Below are 18,949 nucleotides of genomic sequence, written 5' to 3'. Positions count from 1 at the left end.
GGATGTGTATTGAACTAATGTGTTACGAAAATAATGAAAGATGTGTTGGCATTGCCCACTAATTGTAATGATGGATTGCGATGTTACCTTAGGGTCCGTTTCCCGTCGTATTTTGAGCCAGCAAAGTGTGGCGCGTGAGATAGGTTCCGCCTTCGTTCCAGAGTAGCGCGCAGTAAAGTGTGTGGTATGTTGAGGTTCCGTATTAGCGTGAGGTTCCACGTTCCTTCCAGCTTGTGACCGGTAAAGCGTGAGGTTCCGCATTCCTTCCGACTTGTGACTGGTAAAGCGTGTGACTCATAGAGATGACTTGATATTGGATCCAGTATTTGATATGAAATTAATTGAAGGAATGGAAAATGAAATGGTAATTGGATTAAGGATTAGTGATGATAAACTCAATGGATTGCTTGTGACTATAAAGGAAGATTATGAGTTTTGTTTTGTAAATAATTGAGAAATTGAATTAAAAAGGGTTTGTCATTCTTGTGTTATGTTTGAAATATAATCCTTTGGATTTTGATGTTATGGAGTATAGTAATTGGAAATAGTATAAGGGAAAAATGAAAATAAAATAAGGAATATTAAAATGGAAATGAAATGAGGAATAATTTGGAGTCGGGTTAATAAATTTAAGATGATGTTCTTTCTTAAGTGTACTTGTTTTTAAAGAGAATTTTACGGCTTACTAATGATGAGAGACTACATATATGACAGGGAGTTTTCTTAAAGGTTCAAATGAAATTTTAAGAAAAAGATACTCTTCGTATAATATTTTGAACTTACAAGATGTCACCTTACTATATGGTATCACATTGCATGCATAATCATTTCTATTTGTGTGTTAGTTATTGTTATAGAACTATGAGATTCCTACTGGGCATTAGTGCTCATCCCTTGTTGTTTTATTCTTTTTCAAGAAGAGAAATTCGAATTGATTAGTCAAAGAGTTATGGAGTCCATGTATCTTTTATGTATAATTTCATCATAGATGTGAAAGGAATGAGGCAATTATTTGTTTGTAGTTTCGCAGCAGAAGCTTGGCATTTATTATTACTATTATTGTTATTATTGTATTCATTGAAAGAGAGAGAACATGTATTATTGTGTTTCTATTACTCAAAGGTAATGGATATTTGTTTTTTTTTTAAAAATGACCTAAATTACAGGCTTTGGTAACTAAAATTTGGGACGTGACAACTCCACTCTCCAACAGCAAGTCGACAATATATACAGAAAGGGGGCGACATCGTAGAATGGAAAGAATTTTCATCGAAGATGAATAGTCCTTCGAAGAACAGAGACGAACTCTAGAGGGGAATACTTGAAGAAGCAGAAACGGAAGAACAATTCTTTGCACTTTGCAAAGAAAGATGTCCCACCGATTACGTCACAAAATGAAGTAGTAAAAAAATAGGCAGAAAATAATATTTTGTTGGTAAGTCGAAATTTTGTACAATACGAGTTATGCCAAAATTGTTGTCTCTCCGTTTGAAGGGAAGATGACTAGATTAGATTAGCGATACAAAAAAATAATATCAACAATTTATATACTAACGAAGAACTCTTCTCCTCCTTTAATAATAAGAACCAGAATAGTGGCCCATCTGCCCAATCTCCCTCTATCTCGAAGGACCCTAAAAAACAGGAAAAACCGCATGGGCTAGAAGTCTTGGACGACACAATTACTTCTCTGACAGAATAAACTTCAAGGACTACGATCAAGACGCCGTCTACAACATCATAGATGACATCAAATACTCGACAGTCCCTACCAAATTAATGAAAAATTTAGTAGATTGTCAGAGAGACTTCCTTTTATTTGTTAAATTCTAACTAGATCTCACTATTAGAGGAGAAATTCCTTACATTATATTAACTAAGAGCATCCCCACCAGTTTACCTCAATTTTACCCTAAAATATTATTAAAAAATTCATTCCCTATTTTAGGAATCACTTTTTCATTTACTTCCCCCAACAGACTCCCTATTATTTCTCTATTCTATTAAAATAATATTTTTCATTACTTTTAAATTTAAATATTTTTTTAATAATAAAATAATAAAAACAAAAGCAATAAAATAATAAAAACAAAAGCAAGAGCACACACAACATGATATAGCTTCTGTGCAGCGAAAGGCGGTCGACCGACTGGATGACCGGGCGGTCAACTGGGTGGATGTCCGAGGGACGTCTGGGCGTGCCTTTAAAACGAAACAAAATAAGAATTTACCCTGAAATATTATTAAAAATTTCATTTCTTATTTTAGGAATCATTTTTTCATCTATTTCCCCCAACAAATTTCTTATTCTTTCTCTATTAAAATATTATTTTTTTAATTATTTTATATTTTATATTTCTAGGGATGGAGATGCTCAAGGTTGAATAAAAAATAATTTTATATTTTTGGGGAGTGAACAATGGCTCCCTACATTTAGGGAGCAACTGTAGCAACACTTTTATTTGAGGAGGTAGGTTAAGGGATCTGATGGGGGTTCTTTTTTACAGTAAAATCCCTTATTTTGAGTAAGGACACCATATAAGGCATCTGCTAGGGATGCTCTAAAGGGGACAGTAGTTAGTTAGATGCAATGTCTCCAAAAAATGATAGAATTGTTTGATGTTAATGTAATCACTATCATGATTAACGAAAGATTTTATTATTTTTATTTATGAAATCACTCAAACTTTTATTTACTTACTATATTTCCCTTATCATCAACTATTACATCTTGAAACACATCACTATTTTTTACACTCATTATTACATTTCTTAAAAATATCAGAAAATTATGCTGGATCCATAACAACTGATCCTTTCCGATCAACTTCTTATTTTCTAACACCAACCTTCGAAATCGATGGACTAGAATCAACATCATTAGTTTCATTACTATCTCTGTGTACATCAATCTCAGACAAAGTATATGCAATATGTGGAGTCAATATGTGGAGTCATTTTTATTAAGTAATTAAAAGACAAAAAAAAAAAAAACACACACATTTTTTGTGTGGTGATTTTTCATTGATAAGAAATATTACATAAACAATATAATTTTTTTTTATTTTCAAATTATCTAATACTTTTTTAGCAAGGCTTATGTCTAGTTCATATAAACAACAATGATTCATCCCCCCTTTTCCTCTCACCCCCTTTGACCCCCTCTCTCTCTCATTGGTTACATTTTATTTTTCTTTTTCTTTTTTTTCCTGCTCCTCCAATCACCACCCGCCACATGACAAAGGGGGGTGAGGGGGTGACCCTCAAAAAGGGGTCCCAAGCATTATTCTTCATATAAATAAACTAGAGGTGCAGTTTGCTTATATGGATCCATAATGCCCATCTTAATAATTTAAATTATTCATCTTGTAACAATTATTAAGAAAATTATTTATATAAAAAATAAAGTTTATTGGATATCGGTATCCATGATTGGATCACAAATTGATATTAAAACAAATTATTCATTTTTTAAAATCATACTTATTATTCATTTTTTAATAATTTTATGATCTAATTATTTGACTACAAATATCTAATCAATTTAATTCTTTGGTAAATTATAAATACATCTCATGTATAATAATAAAATTACCTAAATAATTAATTAAAATAAATTTTGAACATTATTAAAAACTACTAATTGACTTAATAATTTATTAATAAAATGAGTCATTTATTATGAAATTATAAACTTTAAAGAGTATGATATAATTTTTAAAATTACAAAAAAAAAAAAAAATCCTTGTTTCAATTAAATTTCAGAAGTATATATATAAATTATACTTAATTTTTTTAAATAAATAATTTGCGCAACAAATTTTACAAAATATTTTAAACTATCAATCTAAGGGATGGTTTGGGATGGTCTAAATAAGTGTATTTTTTATTTTTTATGAAATATGGGTTGAGCATGAGTTGAATTTGAAGTGATACGGTAAAGAGATAATATAACTTAAATAAGATGATGTAACTTAAATAAAACAATAACTTTTTAATTTTTTTAAATAATGACAAACAATGCCTAAATACCGTCCAATCCATTTTCAATAGATTGGAGAGAAGCCTAATGATAATTTGTCCACGACCTCACTCCTCTCTTTTCCATAATGGAGAGAAAGGTGTACATTATCACGCCTACGCTATCCATTTGTGATTTCTGCTTACGTGGCCCAATAGGAAGAGGCCTACTATTGCCAATCATCTGGACACCTCAGAGAGAGAGAGAGAGAGAGAGAACTGCTATAAATATTCAAACCAAAATGCAAAGCAAAGCCTCTGGTCCCTTGAACACTCCCTCATTCATTCACATCACAACACACTGCACTCTCTCTCTCTCTCTACATTGCCACCAAGCAACTACCCACCAGCACATGTAGTGGGAGGACAGGTACCAAACTTTCCCCCTCTAGAAAACTCTCTTTCTCTCACTTTCTCACAGAGCAAACAGTCTAAATTGGTTATAGTTTCTTGCTCGAAACAGACAACATTATATCTTGGTGATCCCTATGAAGGGAGCTACCTGAACCTGCGAGAGTGGGAGGATTTTCTTGTAAAAAAAAATAAAAAAAGGTTCTAAACTTGTTTTGGTATCTGGGTTCTTCATCTTTCAAGCTCTTATTACCTTCCTGGGGTCTAGAGCTTTATCTCTCTATAATGGCTCTTTGTACGTCCTCATTTCCCGCCAATTTCAGCCGAGCAGTGGCTTTGGATCTCCACAAGCACAGCTCTCTCACTCCTAATGTGTTCTTGGGAACAGATCTATACTCTCAATTTCAACACAAGCTCAATCAGGTTTGAAAACACAATTCTCTCATTTATGTTTTTACCATAACAACAATTTGGATTTTGTTGATTTTTTCCTTCTCTGTTTCATTTTGCATTTACATATATAGCTATGCTTCTTTGTATGCATAGCTTGCCTATATTGATTGAAATTGTATTTATTTGTATGTGATGGGTTCAAATTACGGAAATAATATTTTTATACGCCGAGATAAGATTATGTGCATCTGACTCTAATAGAGTTAAATGAGTTTCGTGCACTGAATCCGCCTTTTATATATTTTTATTTAAGTTTAAGAGAGAGATTAATTGAAAGATATGGATTGTTTTTGGACTTGTTTGGTTTCACAGGTCAAGAAAAGGCCAAGTGGGGTTTATGCATCACTGTCGCAGAGAGAGGAGTATCATTCACAGAGGCCACCAACACCTCTCTTGGACACCATCAACTATCCAATCCACATGAAAAATCTTTCCATAAAGGTAGATAATTAAAATCACACATATCCATATGTACTTATTATATACATACGTGCATACCCATATGCTTAAATTAGTCAATTTTGGTTTAAATCAAACATTTGGTGCAGGAATTGAAGAAACTTTCAAACGAGCTTCGTTCTGATGTCATCTTCAATGTTTCCAAGACTGGGGGACACCTCGGTTCAAACCTTGGCGTTGTCGAGCTCACAGTGGCTCTTCACTATGTCTTCAGTGCTCCTCAGGACAGAATTCTTTGGGATGTTGGTCATCAGGTGACAATCTCACCTTAATCTTTCTAAACAAGTGATTGGGTAGTAGAGAATTAGTTTTTTTGTCTTTTCTTTCTCTCAAAATCATCCATTCCAAACGGATTACGACTGAATTGTGCAGTCTTACCCGCACAAAATCTTGACTGGGAGAAGAGACAAGATGCACACCATTAGACAGACAAATGGGCTGTCAGGATTTACAAAGCGCTCAGAGAGCGAGTATGATTGCTTTGGCACAGGCCATAGTTCAACCACCATCTCAGCAGGCTTGGGTAATCCTCTGTCCTGCTCTACTTATTGCAAAACTGAAATTAGAACAAGAATTTTAAGAACTACTTGTCGTAACTATTTATCATTTATGCGGGGCCATGACTGTAGTGGCGGGATAAGACTGCATACATCTCACCCTTCTCAGACTTCGCAGTACGTAGCAAGAGCCTCATGCACTGGGCTTCCCCTTTTAACTAATTATCATTTAATTTTATGAGTTATGCCTCGTGCTGTTTTTTCGTGGACAAAAGATCCATGCTTGTTTGATGATGAATTTTTGAATTCTCCAAATGATGGACAATCAGCTTTTATTAGTTTGTTTAAGAATTTTTGACAAAATTGGCTAGTTTTTTATACATGTCTTCCTCAATAGTATATCAGATTAATTTCACTGTCATGAAGATGCTTAACATTTCCTTTTATCTTGTTCCAAGCCAAATTAGGAGCCTTTATGCAATTTCTTTCCAAAAATTTTATCTTTGGCATGTCTTGAACGGACAGGGATGGCTGTGGGAAGGGACTTAAAAGGAAGAAAGAACCGTGTAGTTGCTGTTATAGGTGATGGTGCCATGACAGCAGGTCAAGCTTATGAAGCCATGAACAACGCAGGGTACCTTGATTCAGACATGATTGTCATTCTTAACGACAACAAACAAGTCTCTTTACCCACTGCTACTCTAGATGGGCCTATACCACCTGTTGGAGCTTTGAGCAGTGCTCTAAGTCGGTTACAATCAAACAAGCCTCTCAGAGAATTAAGAGAAGTTGCAAAGGTTAGTAATACATCACTGGAGTGATAATGGAGACACGCTTCGATCCTAATGATGCTTTCACTGAACTTGTTTCTATTGTATTGAGATTGTTGCAGGGAGTGACTAAACAAATTGGTGGGCCGATGCATGAACTTGCTGCGAAAGTTGATGAATATGCTCGGGGAATGATCAGTGGTTCTAAATCAACGCTGTTCGAAGAACTTGGACTCTATTATATTGGTCCTGTTGATGGTCACAACATAGATGATCTTGTTTCAATTCTTAGAGAGGTTAAGAGCACTAAAACAACAGGTCCTGTCCTCATCCATGTTGTCACTGAGAAAGGCCGAGGATATCCATATGCTGAGAAAGCCGCAGACAAGTACCATGGTAAATTCAGAAATTACAAATTAAAAACAAAATTTTTGCTTAATTATGATTTGAGCACTGCAATTAATCATTTAAAACCAATTTTCATAATATTGTGGACAAATATGCTCATTTTAGATGTCATGGGAGAGAAAATTTGTCACGACCCCAAACCGCCCCTAGTAGTTTGGTGCCGTGATGGCCAGTAATTCGAGATTACCGAAGGCCAACTTACAAAATTCACACACATACAGAGTATAGATGCATGGGGCTCTCAAGTGCGGAAGGAAAATTTAGAATACAAGTGGTCCATAAGAGCTGTGCATAAGTCAAATGAGATAGCAACCATTCACATATGGGTTATAACTTAATAACAAACAAGCAAGGTGCAAATTATATTTTCCGTATTAGCAAAGGGCTCCACAAGCCGACATAAACAAATTGTACGAATTACAGGTTTAAGTACACAGTCTGCCAGGTTGCCGACATCTTCTTTGCCGACATAACAATCATACAAAAACATACATCTTGATCAAAAGGCTTCTCAGCTGACGTGTTCGAAATACAAATATTACAAGTCGAGAAGCATGATTTTCAAAACTGCCGACATAAATGCAGGTTAAGCCGACATAATCAAGACCCAAAACAAGCTCCAGAAATCACATCTAGGCGTCACCGCCTTCTTGTTCATCACCTACATATATATAGAGAGGGTGAGCTTGAATACTCAGTGAATGGTATAAATAATAAAAGGGTTTGCATGAATAACAGTCGAAATCCTTTCAAAACAATACAAGACAAACTCTATATATAACAAGGAATGGACCTCGCCCATCAAACAATTTTTCAAAGTTTCAAGGGATACTTGCTAGCATCATATATCACAAATGACAACATTTCGGCAACAGGTCCGCGCAGTAAACCGTCCGTGGCAAATCAAGACAAAGCAAAAGAGACATCTCAACTAAGGGTGCTACAAAAGTTTAGAGTCCTCTAGCACAAGGGACTTTCAAGACAAGATGTGCTGCGAAAGTTTAGAATCCTCCAGCACGAGGGACCTATGTTACAAAGGCCCGTAGCCCTTTAACACGAGTACAAATCAAGGGTGCTGCGAAAGTTTAGAGTCCTCCAGCACAAGGGACTTTCAAAACAAGATGTGCTGCGAAAGTTTAGAGTCCTCCAGCACAAGGGACTTTCCAAGAAGGTCATCAAGACAAGGTCATACTTGGTATACAAAACAAGGACAATTATTCATGCTTAACAAACACTTTCAAAACAAAGCAAAGCAAAGTCTTTATCAAAACATATAACATAGCTTTATTGAAAATACCACTCACCTAGTTCTTCAAACGACGGGGTCAAGGCAAGTCCAAGTCCTGACAAACACATGGCAAAGTCCATTGAATGCACTACTCAAAACAAGTCTAGCACACAAGCAAATGACCTCGGCATTCTTCAAAAAAACTAAGTCAATCAAATCGAAACACAGTTTCTTATCTTTGGAAAAACACGCTGGGCAACTACCAGGACTTGGCCGAGGTCCCACACTTTCTCGCCGAGGTGTGGTCCCGACGGCCACATTCGAAAGCGTAGTCGGGAAAAATCTGGGTTTCCCTCTTGATAGACATGAAGAACAAGAGCATGAAGAACTTGAAGAACATGAACATGAGGGAGATGAATGCAAAGATCAAACTTGCTATTACAACAGCTGCGACTTCATGCTATGAATTCAAAAACTTGGACCTGGGTACCCATACTCAAGGATCTTATTAGAACAAACCCAAAAACATGAGCTTTAAAGCAAACTTTTGGATCAAACGAGGCTTTTCTCTCAAAAACACATGAAAACCGTTTTCTCTTTCTAAAACCGATTTTAAATCAACGCATGACGTGCCGAACAGGTTCGATCGTGCAATGCAGCTAGATGATCAATAAAAACAACCAGAGCAGGTTAAGATTCTGACCTTAAAACTCAAATCTAACGGTTCAAGCTCCAACGATCAAGCTTGGAAGCCCCCCTCTCTAGCTCAAACTTCTCCTCCTTCTAACTAGAGCTTCTCTCTCTAAAAAGGCAAGATTGATACAAATGATATGCCTCACACGACAAACACTGACTTAATCCTTCTGTCGGGACACGTGGCATTGGCCAATTCGCTCAACTCAAAAAGGTGACTGACTTGACAAGACAAGACCAAGACAAAGTGTACTCAACAAGTTAGGCGGCACGAATACTCTGGCGAGTAACCACATCGGCTAACAACAAGACTCCGGAAATCAAAGGGCAAGGACATCGGCTTGGAAGGACAACACTTGACTAAACTGTGCCACACCTTGGCCTAGATGTGCCACACCTCGGCCTAGGTCACGCCATTCCAGGAACAAAATCACTCACGCGAGGATCAAGGATTTAGAATGCCTAGATATTAACATCTCGGCCCAGATGATGCACATCTCGGCCTAGGCGACGTGCACCTCGGCCTGGATGGTGACATCTCGGCCAATATGCCAGGGTGAAGATGGAGGTCAACCAAACGGGTTCCAAGACAGTTCTAAGTGATAAAAGTTTCAAAGGTGTCTAGGCTTAAGATGACCTCGGCAACACACCAGACAAGAACAAAGCGTGCAAGCAATCATTCAAGCAAAACAAGACAAGATTTGCAAATGCACATATTAACACAAGATCATCCACAAATGTATGTAAGTATGACTAAGTCAAAATGAGGGTTGTTACAAAATTAGTCGAAGTCAAATGCCAAAGAGACTATCTGATGGAGAACGAAAAGGAATTGGATGAAGATTAGGGAATAATTTTATTGTTATTTTCTTATTTATAATTTAATAGGTTTTATTGTCTCATTAGCCTTGAATTATAGTAGTTTTATTTTGGAAGCTTTTAATTATGATTTTCGTGGATGCCTTATAAATAGGCCATTATGTATTTAAGTTACTCAGACTTGAATATTGAATTGAGAATTTTGATATTCAGATTTAGGGTTTATTTTCTTTTCTTTGAATAGTACCGGGATTTTGTTTTTGCAGGAGTGGCCAAGTTTGATCCAGCAACAGGAAAACAATTCAAAGCCAGTGCTAAAACGCAGTCATACACGACGTACTTTGCAGAGGCTTTGATTGCAGAAGCTGAGGCAGACAAAGATATCGTTGCAATCCATGCTGCAATGGGTGGTGGAACAGGCTTGAACATATTCCACCGCCGCTTCCCAACACGATGCTTTGATGTCGGAATAGCAGAACAGCATGCTGTAACTTTTGCTGCAGGATTGGCCTGTGAAGGCATTAAACCCTTTTGTGCAATCTACTCATCTTTCATGCAAAGGGCTTATGATCAGGCAAGCCAACTAAACCTTGTGTCCCAATCAAGTTGGGTCGACTATATGAATCTTTTTTCGTCATTCTACCGTGACTATATGAATTTTTTTTCGCTATTCTACAATGTCATGGGATATATGCTCAGTTAAATTAAGTAAATTCATATTTTTTTTACTACCACAACCTGTGGTCTTTCTCTCCCTCTCACATTTCCATTTATGAGTCTTAATATTTCAACACTTTGTCTCGGTTTATTCCACAGGTAGTGCATGATGTCGATTTACAAAAGTTGCCTGTGAGATTTGCAATGGACAGGGGTGGGCTGGTTGGAGCAGATGGTCCAACACATTGTGGTGCTTTTGATGTCACTTTTATGGCATGCCTACCAAACATGGTAGTGATGGCTCCTTCTGATGAGGCTGAACTGCTCCACATGGTTGCAACTGCTGCTGCCATAGATGACCGGCCAAGTTGTTTCCGCTACCCCAGGGGAAACGGCGTGGGCGTAGAGTTGCCACCAGGGAACAAAGGCATTCCACTCGAGGTATGGCTCAACCAAGTTTCCACTTATGTTGGATCATAGATTTTGGGTAGGATTTGGAAAGGGAAAGGAAAAAGTGGGAGAAATGTAAATAAAATATAAGCTAAATTTTTCCCCGTAGTTGAGGAAAACTAGTTGTTGTGAGGTGTCTTGTATTTACTGTACACTTAAAATTACTACTGTAGGGGCCTTTTACAGAGGCGGAGGGCCAAGGTTCTGCCTCTTCGCTGTGGAAGTAGGCACACCCTGCCAAACAGCGTATATCTTGTATTCTTGTTTTTATGTGTGTGCTTTTACTGCTTTATTGCATGATTGGAACCATGATTCTGCACTTCACTACTACAGATTTGAAAAAAAAAAAAAAAAAAGTTTTATAGATGGTTGGACCGTTTTGCGACAGGTTGGGAAAGGCCGGATATTGATTGAAGGGGAGAGAGTCGCACTACTGGGATATGGAACAGCAGTTCAAAGCTGTTTGGCTGCAGGAGCTTTGATAGAACATCATGGTTTGCGGTTAACAGTTGCAGATGCACGCTTTTGCAAACCATTGGATCATGCTCTTATTCGCAGCCTAGCAAAGTCACATGAGGTTATAATCACAGTGGAAGAAGGATCGGTTGGGGGGTTCGGGTCACATGTTGCTCACTTCATGTCCCTAGATGGGCTTCTTGATGGCACAGTCAAGGTATGAATCTGAACTATCATATTAACTTCTGAGCTAGTTAGTCTATTGTTCGAAAAAAACACAAATACCACAGCAATTTACATTTTGGAATGCGTTTCATTCTAAAACGATAAATTTAGTGATCCAAGATGATCACAAATTTATTTCCTATAAGGTTTTCTTAGGAGAGATTTGGAAAGACAATACTAAAAATGGACCTAATGCTCCTACAAATACGGTTTTACAGGATCATTTCATTAATTATACTATATTTTATTAGATGTCTTCTTAAAAGAAAATTATTCTAGAAATTCCTTAAATTCTAGTACTCACATTTTAGAACAAGTGATGTGCCCCATTCCAATTCCCATTCCCATTCCCATTTCCATTCCGGTTCCAATTTCCGTTCCCGTTCCTTGTATTAGAACGATCCCCGTGTTTCAGGTAATATAGAGTTAATCTTGTATAATTGGTTAAGTTTGTAGGTGAATACTAAAACATTCGAGATTTCTTCAATTTCCATAAAAAAATGTAAGGTTTTCTGACTTTATCAAAGGTTAGTAATGTTTAAATTTAGGAAGTGATGCAAAACTTTAAAAAGTGGCTTGAAATTGGGAGGAAGTTCGAAACAGAAATCATTTTTGTAGTTCTGTCTCTATTGCGGGTTATGGAAAGGGTCATTTGTACGTAGTTTTACTTCTGCATGTTAAGAGGTTGTTTCAGTGATTCACACGATCTACCAAAAACATGATATTCTTGAAAACTCCTCTATAGAATACTTACTTACCCTTTGTCCTTTAATTTTCTGTGCAGTGGCGACCACTCGTTCTTCCTGATTGCTACATCGACCATGGATCGCCAGTTGACCAACTGGTTCAAGCTGGTCTCACACCATCTCATATTGCCGCAACAGTGTTCAACATACTTGGACAAACAAGAAAGGCTCTAGAGATCATGACATAGAAGAGATATCGGGTTTTTAGTCCTCGTCTCATCAATGTACCTATACGATCAAAAAGTGAGAAATTTGATTTTTCATCTTTCAATACTGTAAAAATTAGTCTTAGCATAGACAGAGTATCAAACCTCTTGTAAGATTTTCATGGTCAATTCATTGTAGCCAACCTCTTGCCAGTTGAATTCTGTTTTTTATAGTTCCATGAAAACCAATGCAACTTTATGAAACACGAGGGCGGGTTTTTGGAGCATCTGTAATGTTGCTTCATTAAAACTCAGGGTTTGAAATTACAGGAACTATCTTTCCACACGGGGGGTAAGGTTCTGTACAAAACAAAATCCATCTAATATTTCTGATGGTTCAATCCATATTTACATAAAATTTGTTAAAATCAAAACAAAATCCATCTACCTTTAAAAAAAAAAATGGACTGAAAACTGAAATTTTGATCAATGTCGAACAATTGATTAAATTTTATCGATTTTTCTTACAATCCAAACAATTTCTTACATTATAGAACATGCATTTGCATTCTCATCGCTAAACATAGTATAAACCATACTCTCCCCACAAAAACCAAGTACCATTGATCTTGTGATTTGGTTTGAGAATCCTCCTAATGATGATGAATCTTCTTCTTTGGATTCACCTTTTGGATCTTCTTTGTTGATCACAATCTCCACTCTCTTCCCTGTTTTCTTCTTCAGTTTCTTCAGAACCTTGTCCGGGTTGACCCGACCCGTTACTATGACTCTGTGTCTCCTCATATCCGTTACAAACTTTTCCACACCTTATATAATGAAAACCCAGAAAATGATACCGATAATGAAACCAATTATAAACTTTTGATATACCAATGTCATATAATATTTGTGTTTGTAACAAGTAGGCGCGAGAGAGAGAGAGAGAACCTTTGATTTTAGAGATGGTTTTGGCAACAGTTCTTTCACATGCATTGCAATGCATTGAAACATTAAATTCCACTACAGCAACCTGTTACAAAAAAACAACCACAGACTTTTGAATAAGAATTTCGATATCGAAAATGAACTTTAAAACTTTTGAAACTATATATATTACTTTGTCTTCATTGTCTTTCTTATCACCAGCCATTAGAACTGTGTTAAGAGAAGGCAAAGAGTTGTCTAAACAGTCCGAGGATTTAAATAAAGGATTTGAATAGGGCAAAGGCAGTTTAGTACTTTCAAATAGTTAGTTATATTCAGTTTCTTAAAAATGACCAATTAGGTTCAACCCACTTATCAAGGGTCTGAAATTACAAATCCTTGTCTGAATACCAAAATTGCCTCAGCCAAGCCAACCGTCATTTTTAAAAAAAAATTAATTAAAAGTCAAATTATATTTTGAACAAGTGAAATTTTCGCCAAAATTTGAATAACAATCCACCTTTGCCATCTAACCATTACAAAAAAAAAAAAAAAAAAAAATTTAGGCGGTTGGAAAATGTAGATAATGTCATTACAAATACTTTCATAGCAAAAGCAATTTTATCAATGCATTCGTACTCACGGCCAAAAGAAATTAACAAAAGTCAAGATCATTATTACGTTATTACGTATAATTATTCTATTTGTAAGTTATTTTTCTTTTAATAATTAGATATCAATATTACAAGCTTTTATTTAGGTAAATTTTGTAGAATTTTGAATTTTTTCAATTTTATAGCCAAATGCATGTAAATTGTAAACAGACCAATTGTAAAATGGGGCATTTTGGAACAATTAAATGAGCACTAATTAAAAAAGTTTCTTCAGAAATTAAGTACTCATCTTCATGTGAAACAATCTTCTCTTTTGTTTCTTTCTTTTTTTATTTATTTATTTATTTTTATTTTTTTATTGAATGTGAAACAAGGTTACTTGCCAGTGTACATAAGTAACACATAATTAAAAATCACCATCAAATAGCACAAGCTAGCAAGCCCACTTGATCATGAAAATTAAACAATAGAGCTGAATTTCCAAAATTACAATGTATTATTACATAAGAGCCTTCTGAAATTAGTTTCAAAGAAACCCCTACATAATTAACAATTATTGTCACATAACACCAAAATCAAACTAACCAAATAGCTTATTGAACTATGACTTGATGGAATACAACCCTCAAAAAATTTCAACTACTACACATCCTCATAACACCAATTCTTAAAACAAGTCAATCATAGAAAACTTCCAAATATATAAAATTTCACAGAAAATAAAATGCGTGATCCAAATTCAAATTTTGTGCGGTGTGAGGCACAATTGGGATGAGTTGGAGTCCACATATTTCATGTTTTGTGTTTTTCTTGTGTTCGTAGCATTTTTATTTTAATTAATCACTCGACACTTCTTCCTAATCTCTCCTGAACTTCCCGTCAACACTCCAATCGCGCCCATGCTCTTAATTGATTGACCAAACTCAGTGAAGAATTTGCTAGAGGTAAGCATTTCATCAACAATGTTGCTAGCACCATTGTTAGTGAGAAGTGCAGCATCTGACTGGAAAAGACCTTCTCGTTGCTTTAAGATGGTGAAGTAATGGTTGTCAAAACTTAGAGAGCTCCCGGGATCCATTTCAACGGTGGTGGTGTTGTCTGAAAGGGATGTGCATTTTGTTTTTAAAGTGGCAGCGTAGGTTGAGTTTAGAGTAGGATCTGCATCGCCTTTTCCGGTGAAATTGTATAGCCTATTGCTGAAGAAATTGCAATGTCCAACACCAATTGTATGTGCACCTGGTGAAATTTAGACAATTGAGAGTGTAAATTTTTTTGTACAAAAAATGAAAGAAAAAAAAGTCATGTTTGTTGTCCATTTCATTTTCTGCTCTTAATTTTCAAAAAAATTGTATGTCAAACTGTTTTCCAAAATTATTTTTGGGAAAAATTTCTAAAAAAAATCACAATTTTTAGGAAACACCAAAAAGTTGATTTTGAATTTTCAGAAATTGTTTTCGCATGTCATTGAAAGCGATAAGTGTTTTTGAGATTTCATTGTTTTGTTTTTGAAAACACGAAAAACGAAAACAAAAAAGCAAAAGCACAATCAATTAGAGGTGTTTGCTATCATCTTCATTTCCTTTTTTCATTTCTGAAAAATTGGTTTGAAATACTATTTTTTAAAAATTTCTTTAAAAAATAAAAATAAAAAATAAAAACACTCATCTTTTAGAAAACTGTTTTCCCACAATAATGAAAAAATGAATGTTTTTAAACTTTTTATTATGTTTGTTTCAAAAAACACAAATAATCAAACCTTAAAAAGTTAGCTAAGCAGTAAAAAATTGAGAATAAGATCTAAGATGTTTAAGTTTGAGTCACCTTTAGAACCACTAGAAGTTTGTCCAGTCGTTAACTTTAAAATTTCAAGATTAGTCAAAAGGTATGAAAGCTTGTCCAAACATCTGATTATAAAAAAACAACACACACACAAAACAAAGTCAAAATTAAAAACAATAACATTTACCTGATAAGACAACAAGATCACGAAGAGTGAGGTTTTTGTTGGCAAAAGCTTGTCTGAGGGTGGTGAAATTGAAGAATGGTGAAGGGATGTTGGCAAGTGCTTCTGAGGCTCTTGAAATATTTCCATCTCTTCTTCCAAGTTGCACTTCCCACACTGATTTATTGAACTGCAACAATCACCATATCAAGTTAATTCTTCTTCTTTTAAATGTCGTCCTCTGATCTGACACAATGACAAATGTTGTTCGCCTCTAACTTTGTGTTGTGGGTTAGAGTCACAGGAATCAAACTTTCCACAAAAAGTTGGGTATGACCTAATTTTTAGTCGTTCTGGTACATAGAGGTTTGATAGGGACTATATCCTTAATCTCTAAACTTTTTGTTACTATAATCGTTGGATTATGTCTCGTATGTAACAAAATAATCCGGTCTCTACATTTGTATAAATTTTACACTTCAATTTTTCGCGTTGGGTCAATTTAATTTAATTGATAAATCCATTAAAAATTTGAATAGAAATAAAGGCCGAAGTAATTCATTAAAAAGGAAATAGACCATTTCAAATTGAATGTCAACTCTCAATCACTTGCAAAGAGTGAATGAACCATTTTGTCTCAGAATTACACTTCAATATCTAAAAAATATTATCAATTCAACTAAATTGACATAATACTCAAAATTTAACAATAAAATTGATATAATTAAAAATACAATGACCAAATTGACTCCCCCCCCCAAAAAAAAAAAAAAAGCCACAAAGAGTACATCAATAATTTGCCCATAGTAGTTGTATATAAGTTTACCAACGTATAAATTGATCATAGAATTTGAATCCAAAAAAAATAAAAATAAAAAAGTCATAGAATTAAGCACAACCTTCACAATAAGGTGGGTCTAACACTCATATAAAAAAATTACATCCCAGATTATAATTTTTGTTACAAGTAAAATAACTGTACTCTATACACCAACTACAAGAAACTTTTTGTTGAGTTCACATATGTTAAAATCTTTATTTAAATTAGACTTACTTGGAAAGAAACAGAGTCTCTAGCAGCTAAAGTGATGATATCAGCACAAGAAACAATGCCAGGACAAGTGGTCTCAAGTTGGGTCTTGATTTCATCAATTACATCAAAACCAGCTAGTGATTTGTTTGGTATTGCATCCTTCTCCGCTGTATTGTTTGCTGTTGAGTCCACCAATACTGATGCATCACAACCCTGCATAGCATACACACCATTAATCAAACAAATTAAACCTGATTAGTTTTTTTAGTATTTCATTTTTTCAGTTTTCGGAAACCAAAATAATGAAAAGTTCTAAAACACCAAACTTTGATCTATCGTTTTTAATTTTTGTGCAGAACAGTTTTTAAAAATTCAAAAACCAACTCTTTTTTTTATTATTATTATTATTTTGGTATGTGTAACGTTATTTTCGAAAGAAAATTCTGAAAACTATTTTTGGAAATAGTTTGCAAAATAAGTTTTTACGTATCTTTCAGAAAATGAAAACAGAAAATAGTGGTTTGTTTTAAAAATAAATATCCAAAAACGGTTTTGAAAATAGCTTGGCAAAACAAATTTTGTGTTTTTTGAAAAATAAAAACAAAAAAAGAAATCATAACCAAACGGGCAGACATTCCAACTATTTTGGTAGCTATCTTCGAATGAAATGAATATAAAAAAATATAATATAGGGCTACCATATAACACTTCTTTTTTCACTATTTTATATCAGTGGAATATATTTCAAGCTATTATTTGATATCATTAATTCTATAATAATTATTTTGAAATATGGGAACTAATTTTGAGTATTACAATGATGAAAAACATAGAGGATTTCACAAAAATAATATAAATCCATAGATTTTCCTATTGCCAACTGCACGAGAATGAACGCAATACTTTTGTGTAAAAAAATTCTTGATTTATTACATTACTGTTTCATTTTTTAAAATCATTTGTGAACTTAAGTATAATATCAATGCACATATTATGAAAAAGAGAAATGAAAGAATTACCCTAACAAAGCAATCATGGAAATGCATCCTGAGGAACTTAGCAGGCAATGTTGGATTGCTTGCAACATGTTTCCAAGTTATGGTTTGAACAATCTGCTCAACCTGTGGACAACTTTTCTTGTAAAAATTCTTCTTCAACTCACCTCCATTGCAACCTCCTATACTTATTCCAAACACCACCACTATACAAAACATGAATAAACTCAAGCTCCCCTTCATCTCTCTCTCTCGCTCTCTCTCTCTCTCTCTCTCTCTCTCTCTCTCTCTATATATATATATATATATATATCACTTTTACTAGGTATATACACTTCCGTGGTATGCATCCCTATATATATATACACAGCCAATGATCTTCATTTCCCGCGTAAAACATTAACAATTCATTAATCTCTGCATGGAAACACGTAAGCAAGATTTTAAAAATGGCTAACTTTTTTGATTGTTTGTATATGAGAGAAAGAGATGTTCAAGTTGACATTTTCGTGTGGATAAACGTTTGCAAAGAGCCACACCAAACTATTATAAAAAATGAAATAGATTAGGTTTATTCGTTGCGATGTCAATGTTTTTGAAGGAGAAATAAATAATAAACATAAATTGTAAATCATGCCTATATTGGCAAGAATACAAGATTTATGTGATTTATACAATAGAATTGTTGTAACAATTTCTCTATAATTAAAAAAAATATTATAAACAGGTTGTAGAGATACTCATCCTTCGACTATATATATAGTATTAGGGCTATAGGTCATAAGACAAAAATATCAAAATATTCTTTCTCTAGAATTTAGATCAAGGGATATAATCGAGTGATTAGTATCCAACACTTATCAGGATCTACACTACTACTACTACTACTCACTCTCTCTCTCTCTCTCTCTCTCTCAATGTTTTTCTAGTCGCATGATCGTGTCTAGAAGTTTCAAATTTTAAGATTCTCTCTGGATCGTGCAGTAAAAACTACATTGAGAATTGAGGACATGAACTTGAATAATGGTAGAATAATCATATTTTTTTATTACAATTTCTTTAC

The 18,949-nt window shown here is 34.7% G+C and overlaps 3 protein-coding genes across 5 annotated transcripts; 1 reads left to right on the top strand and 2 right to left on the bottom strand.

Annotated features, from left to right (window-relative positions):
• The first annotated feature begins 4,048 nt into the window (after positions 1 to 4,048).
• Positions 4,049 to 12,597, top strand: LOC114264886 (putative 1-deoxy-D-xylulose-5-phosphate synthase, chloroplastic). 3 transcript variants are annotated; one of them, XM_028205624.2, is made up of 11 exons: positions 4,259 to 4,390; positions 4,484 to 4,794; positions 5,137 to 5,265; positions 5,373 to 5,537; positions 5,656 to 5,806; positions 6,306 to 6,577; positions 6,673 to 6,946; positions 9,965 to 10,272; positions 10,515 to 10,796; positions 11,194 to 11,478; positions 12,271 to 12,597. In XM_028205624.2, exons 2-11 carry the CDS (start codon positions 4,657 to 4,659, stop codon positions 12,418 to 12,420), a joined length of 2,154 nt encoding a protein of 717 aa, XP_028061425.2. In that variant the 5' UTR covers positions 4,259 to 4,390; positions 4,484 to 4,656; the 3' UTR covers positions 12,421 to 12,597. The 3 variants fall into 3 exon arrangements, with proteins under 3 accessions (XP_082737750.1, XP_028061425.2, XP_082737751.1); XM_082881625.1 differs by having other exon boundaries at positions 4,275 to 4,390; positions 4,467 to 4,794; XM_082881624.1 differs by having other exon boundaries at positions 4,049 to 4,794.
• A 267-nt stretch (positions 12,598 to 12,864) lies between these two features.
• LOC114264890 (Heavy metal transport/detoxification superfamily protein) lies at positions 12,865 to 13,528 on the bottom strand. The gene is made up of 3 exons (XM_028205629.2): positions 13,496 to 13,528; positions 13,327 to 13,408; positions 12,865 to 13,205 (listed from the first exon to the last, which is right to left on the bottom strand). The coding sequence occupies exons 1-3, from the start codon at positions 13,526 to 13,528 to the stop codon at positions 12,922 to 12,924; spliced, it is 399 nt and encodes a 132-aa protein (XP_028061430.1). The 3' UTR covers positions 12,865 to 12,921.
• Positions 13,529 to 14,362: 834 nt separating this feature from the next.
• Positions 14,363 to 18,431, bottom strand: LOC114264885 (peroxidase 3). Its single transcript, XM_028205623.2, has 4 exons — positions 17,911 to 18,431; positions 16,913 to 17,104; positions 15,883 to 16,048; positions 14,363 to 15,152 (listed from the first exon to the last, which is right to left on the bottom strand). The coding sequence occupies exons 1-4, from the start codon at positions 18,127 to 18,129 to the stop codon at positions 14,749 to 14,751; spliced, it is 981 nt and encodes a 326-aa protein (XP_028061424.2). The 5' UTR covers positions 18,130 to 18,431; the 3' UTR covers positions 14,363 to 14,748.
• Positions 18,432 to 18,949: the final 518 nt, after the last annotated feature.

Source organism: Camellia sinensis, chromosome 7 (genome assembly GCF_055761805.1).
Source record: "Camellia sinensis isolate YWXY chromosome 7, ASM5576180v1, whole genome shotgun sequence".
Taxonomy (NCBI): Eukaryota; Viridiplantae; Streptophyta; class Magnoliopsida; order Ericales; family Theaceae; genus Camellia; species Camellia sinensis.
This window is presented reverse-complemented; position numbering and strand designations above follow the sequence as displayed.

Bases quoted from the DNA above. Each gene is read 5' to 3' on its own strand.
- LOC114264886 (XM_082881624.1), top strand. From the start codon at position 4,657: ATGGCTCTTTGTACGTCCTCATTTCCCGCCAATTTCAGCCGAGCAGTG. The intron at 5,538-5,655 runs GTGACAATCTCA...TGAATTGTGCAG, and splicing joins TTTGGGATGTTGGTCATCAG to TCTTACCCGCACAAAATCTT. The intron at 5,807-6,305 runs GTAATCCTCTGT...TTGAACGGACAG, and splicing joins CACCATCTCAGCAGGCTTGG to GGATGGCTGTGGGAAGGGAC.
- LOC114264890 (XM_028205629.2), bottom strand. From the start codon at position 13,528: ATGGCTGGTGATAAGAAAGACAATGAAGACAAA. The intron at 13,409-13,495 runs GTAATATATATA...TTTTTGTAACAG, and splicing joins AGAAAGACAATGAAGACAAA to GTTGCTGTAGTGGAATTTAA. The intron at 13,206-13,326 runs GTTCTCTCTCTC...TCATTATATAAG, and splicing joins AACCATCTCTAAAATCAAAG to GTGTGGAAAAGTTTGTAACG.
- LOC114264885 (XM_028205623.2), bottom strand. From the start codon at position 18,129: ATGAAGGGGAGCTTGAGTTTATTCATGTTTTGTATAGTGGTGGTGTTT. The intron at 16,049-16,912 runs GTAAGTCTAATT...TGATTGTTGCAG, and splicing joins GAGACTCTGTTTCTTTCCAA to TTCAATAAATCAGTGTGGGA. The intron at 15,153-15,882 runs GTAAATGTTATT...AAATTTCACCAG, and splicing joins TGATCTTGTTGTCTTATCAG to GTGCACATACAATTGGTGTT.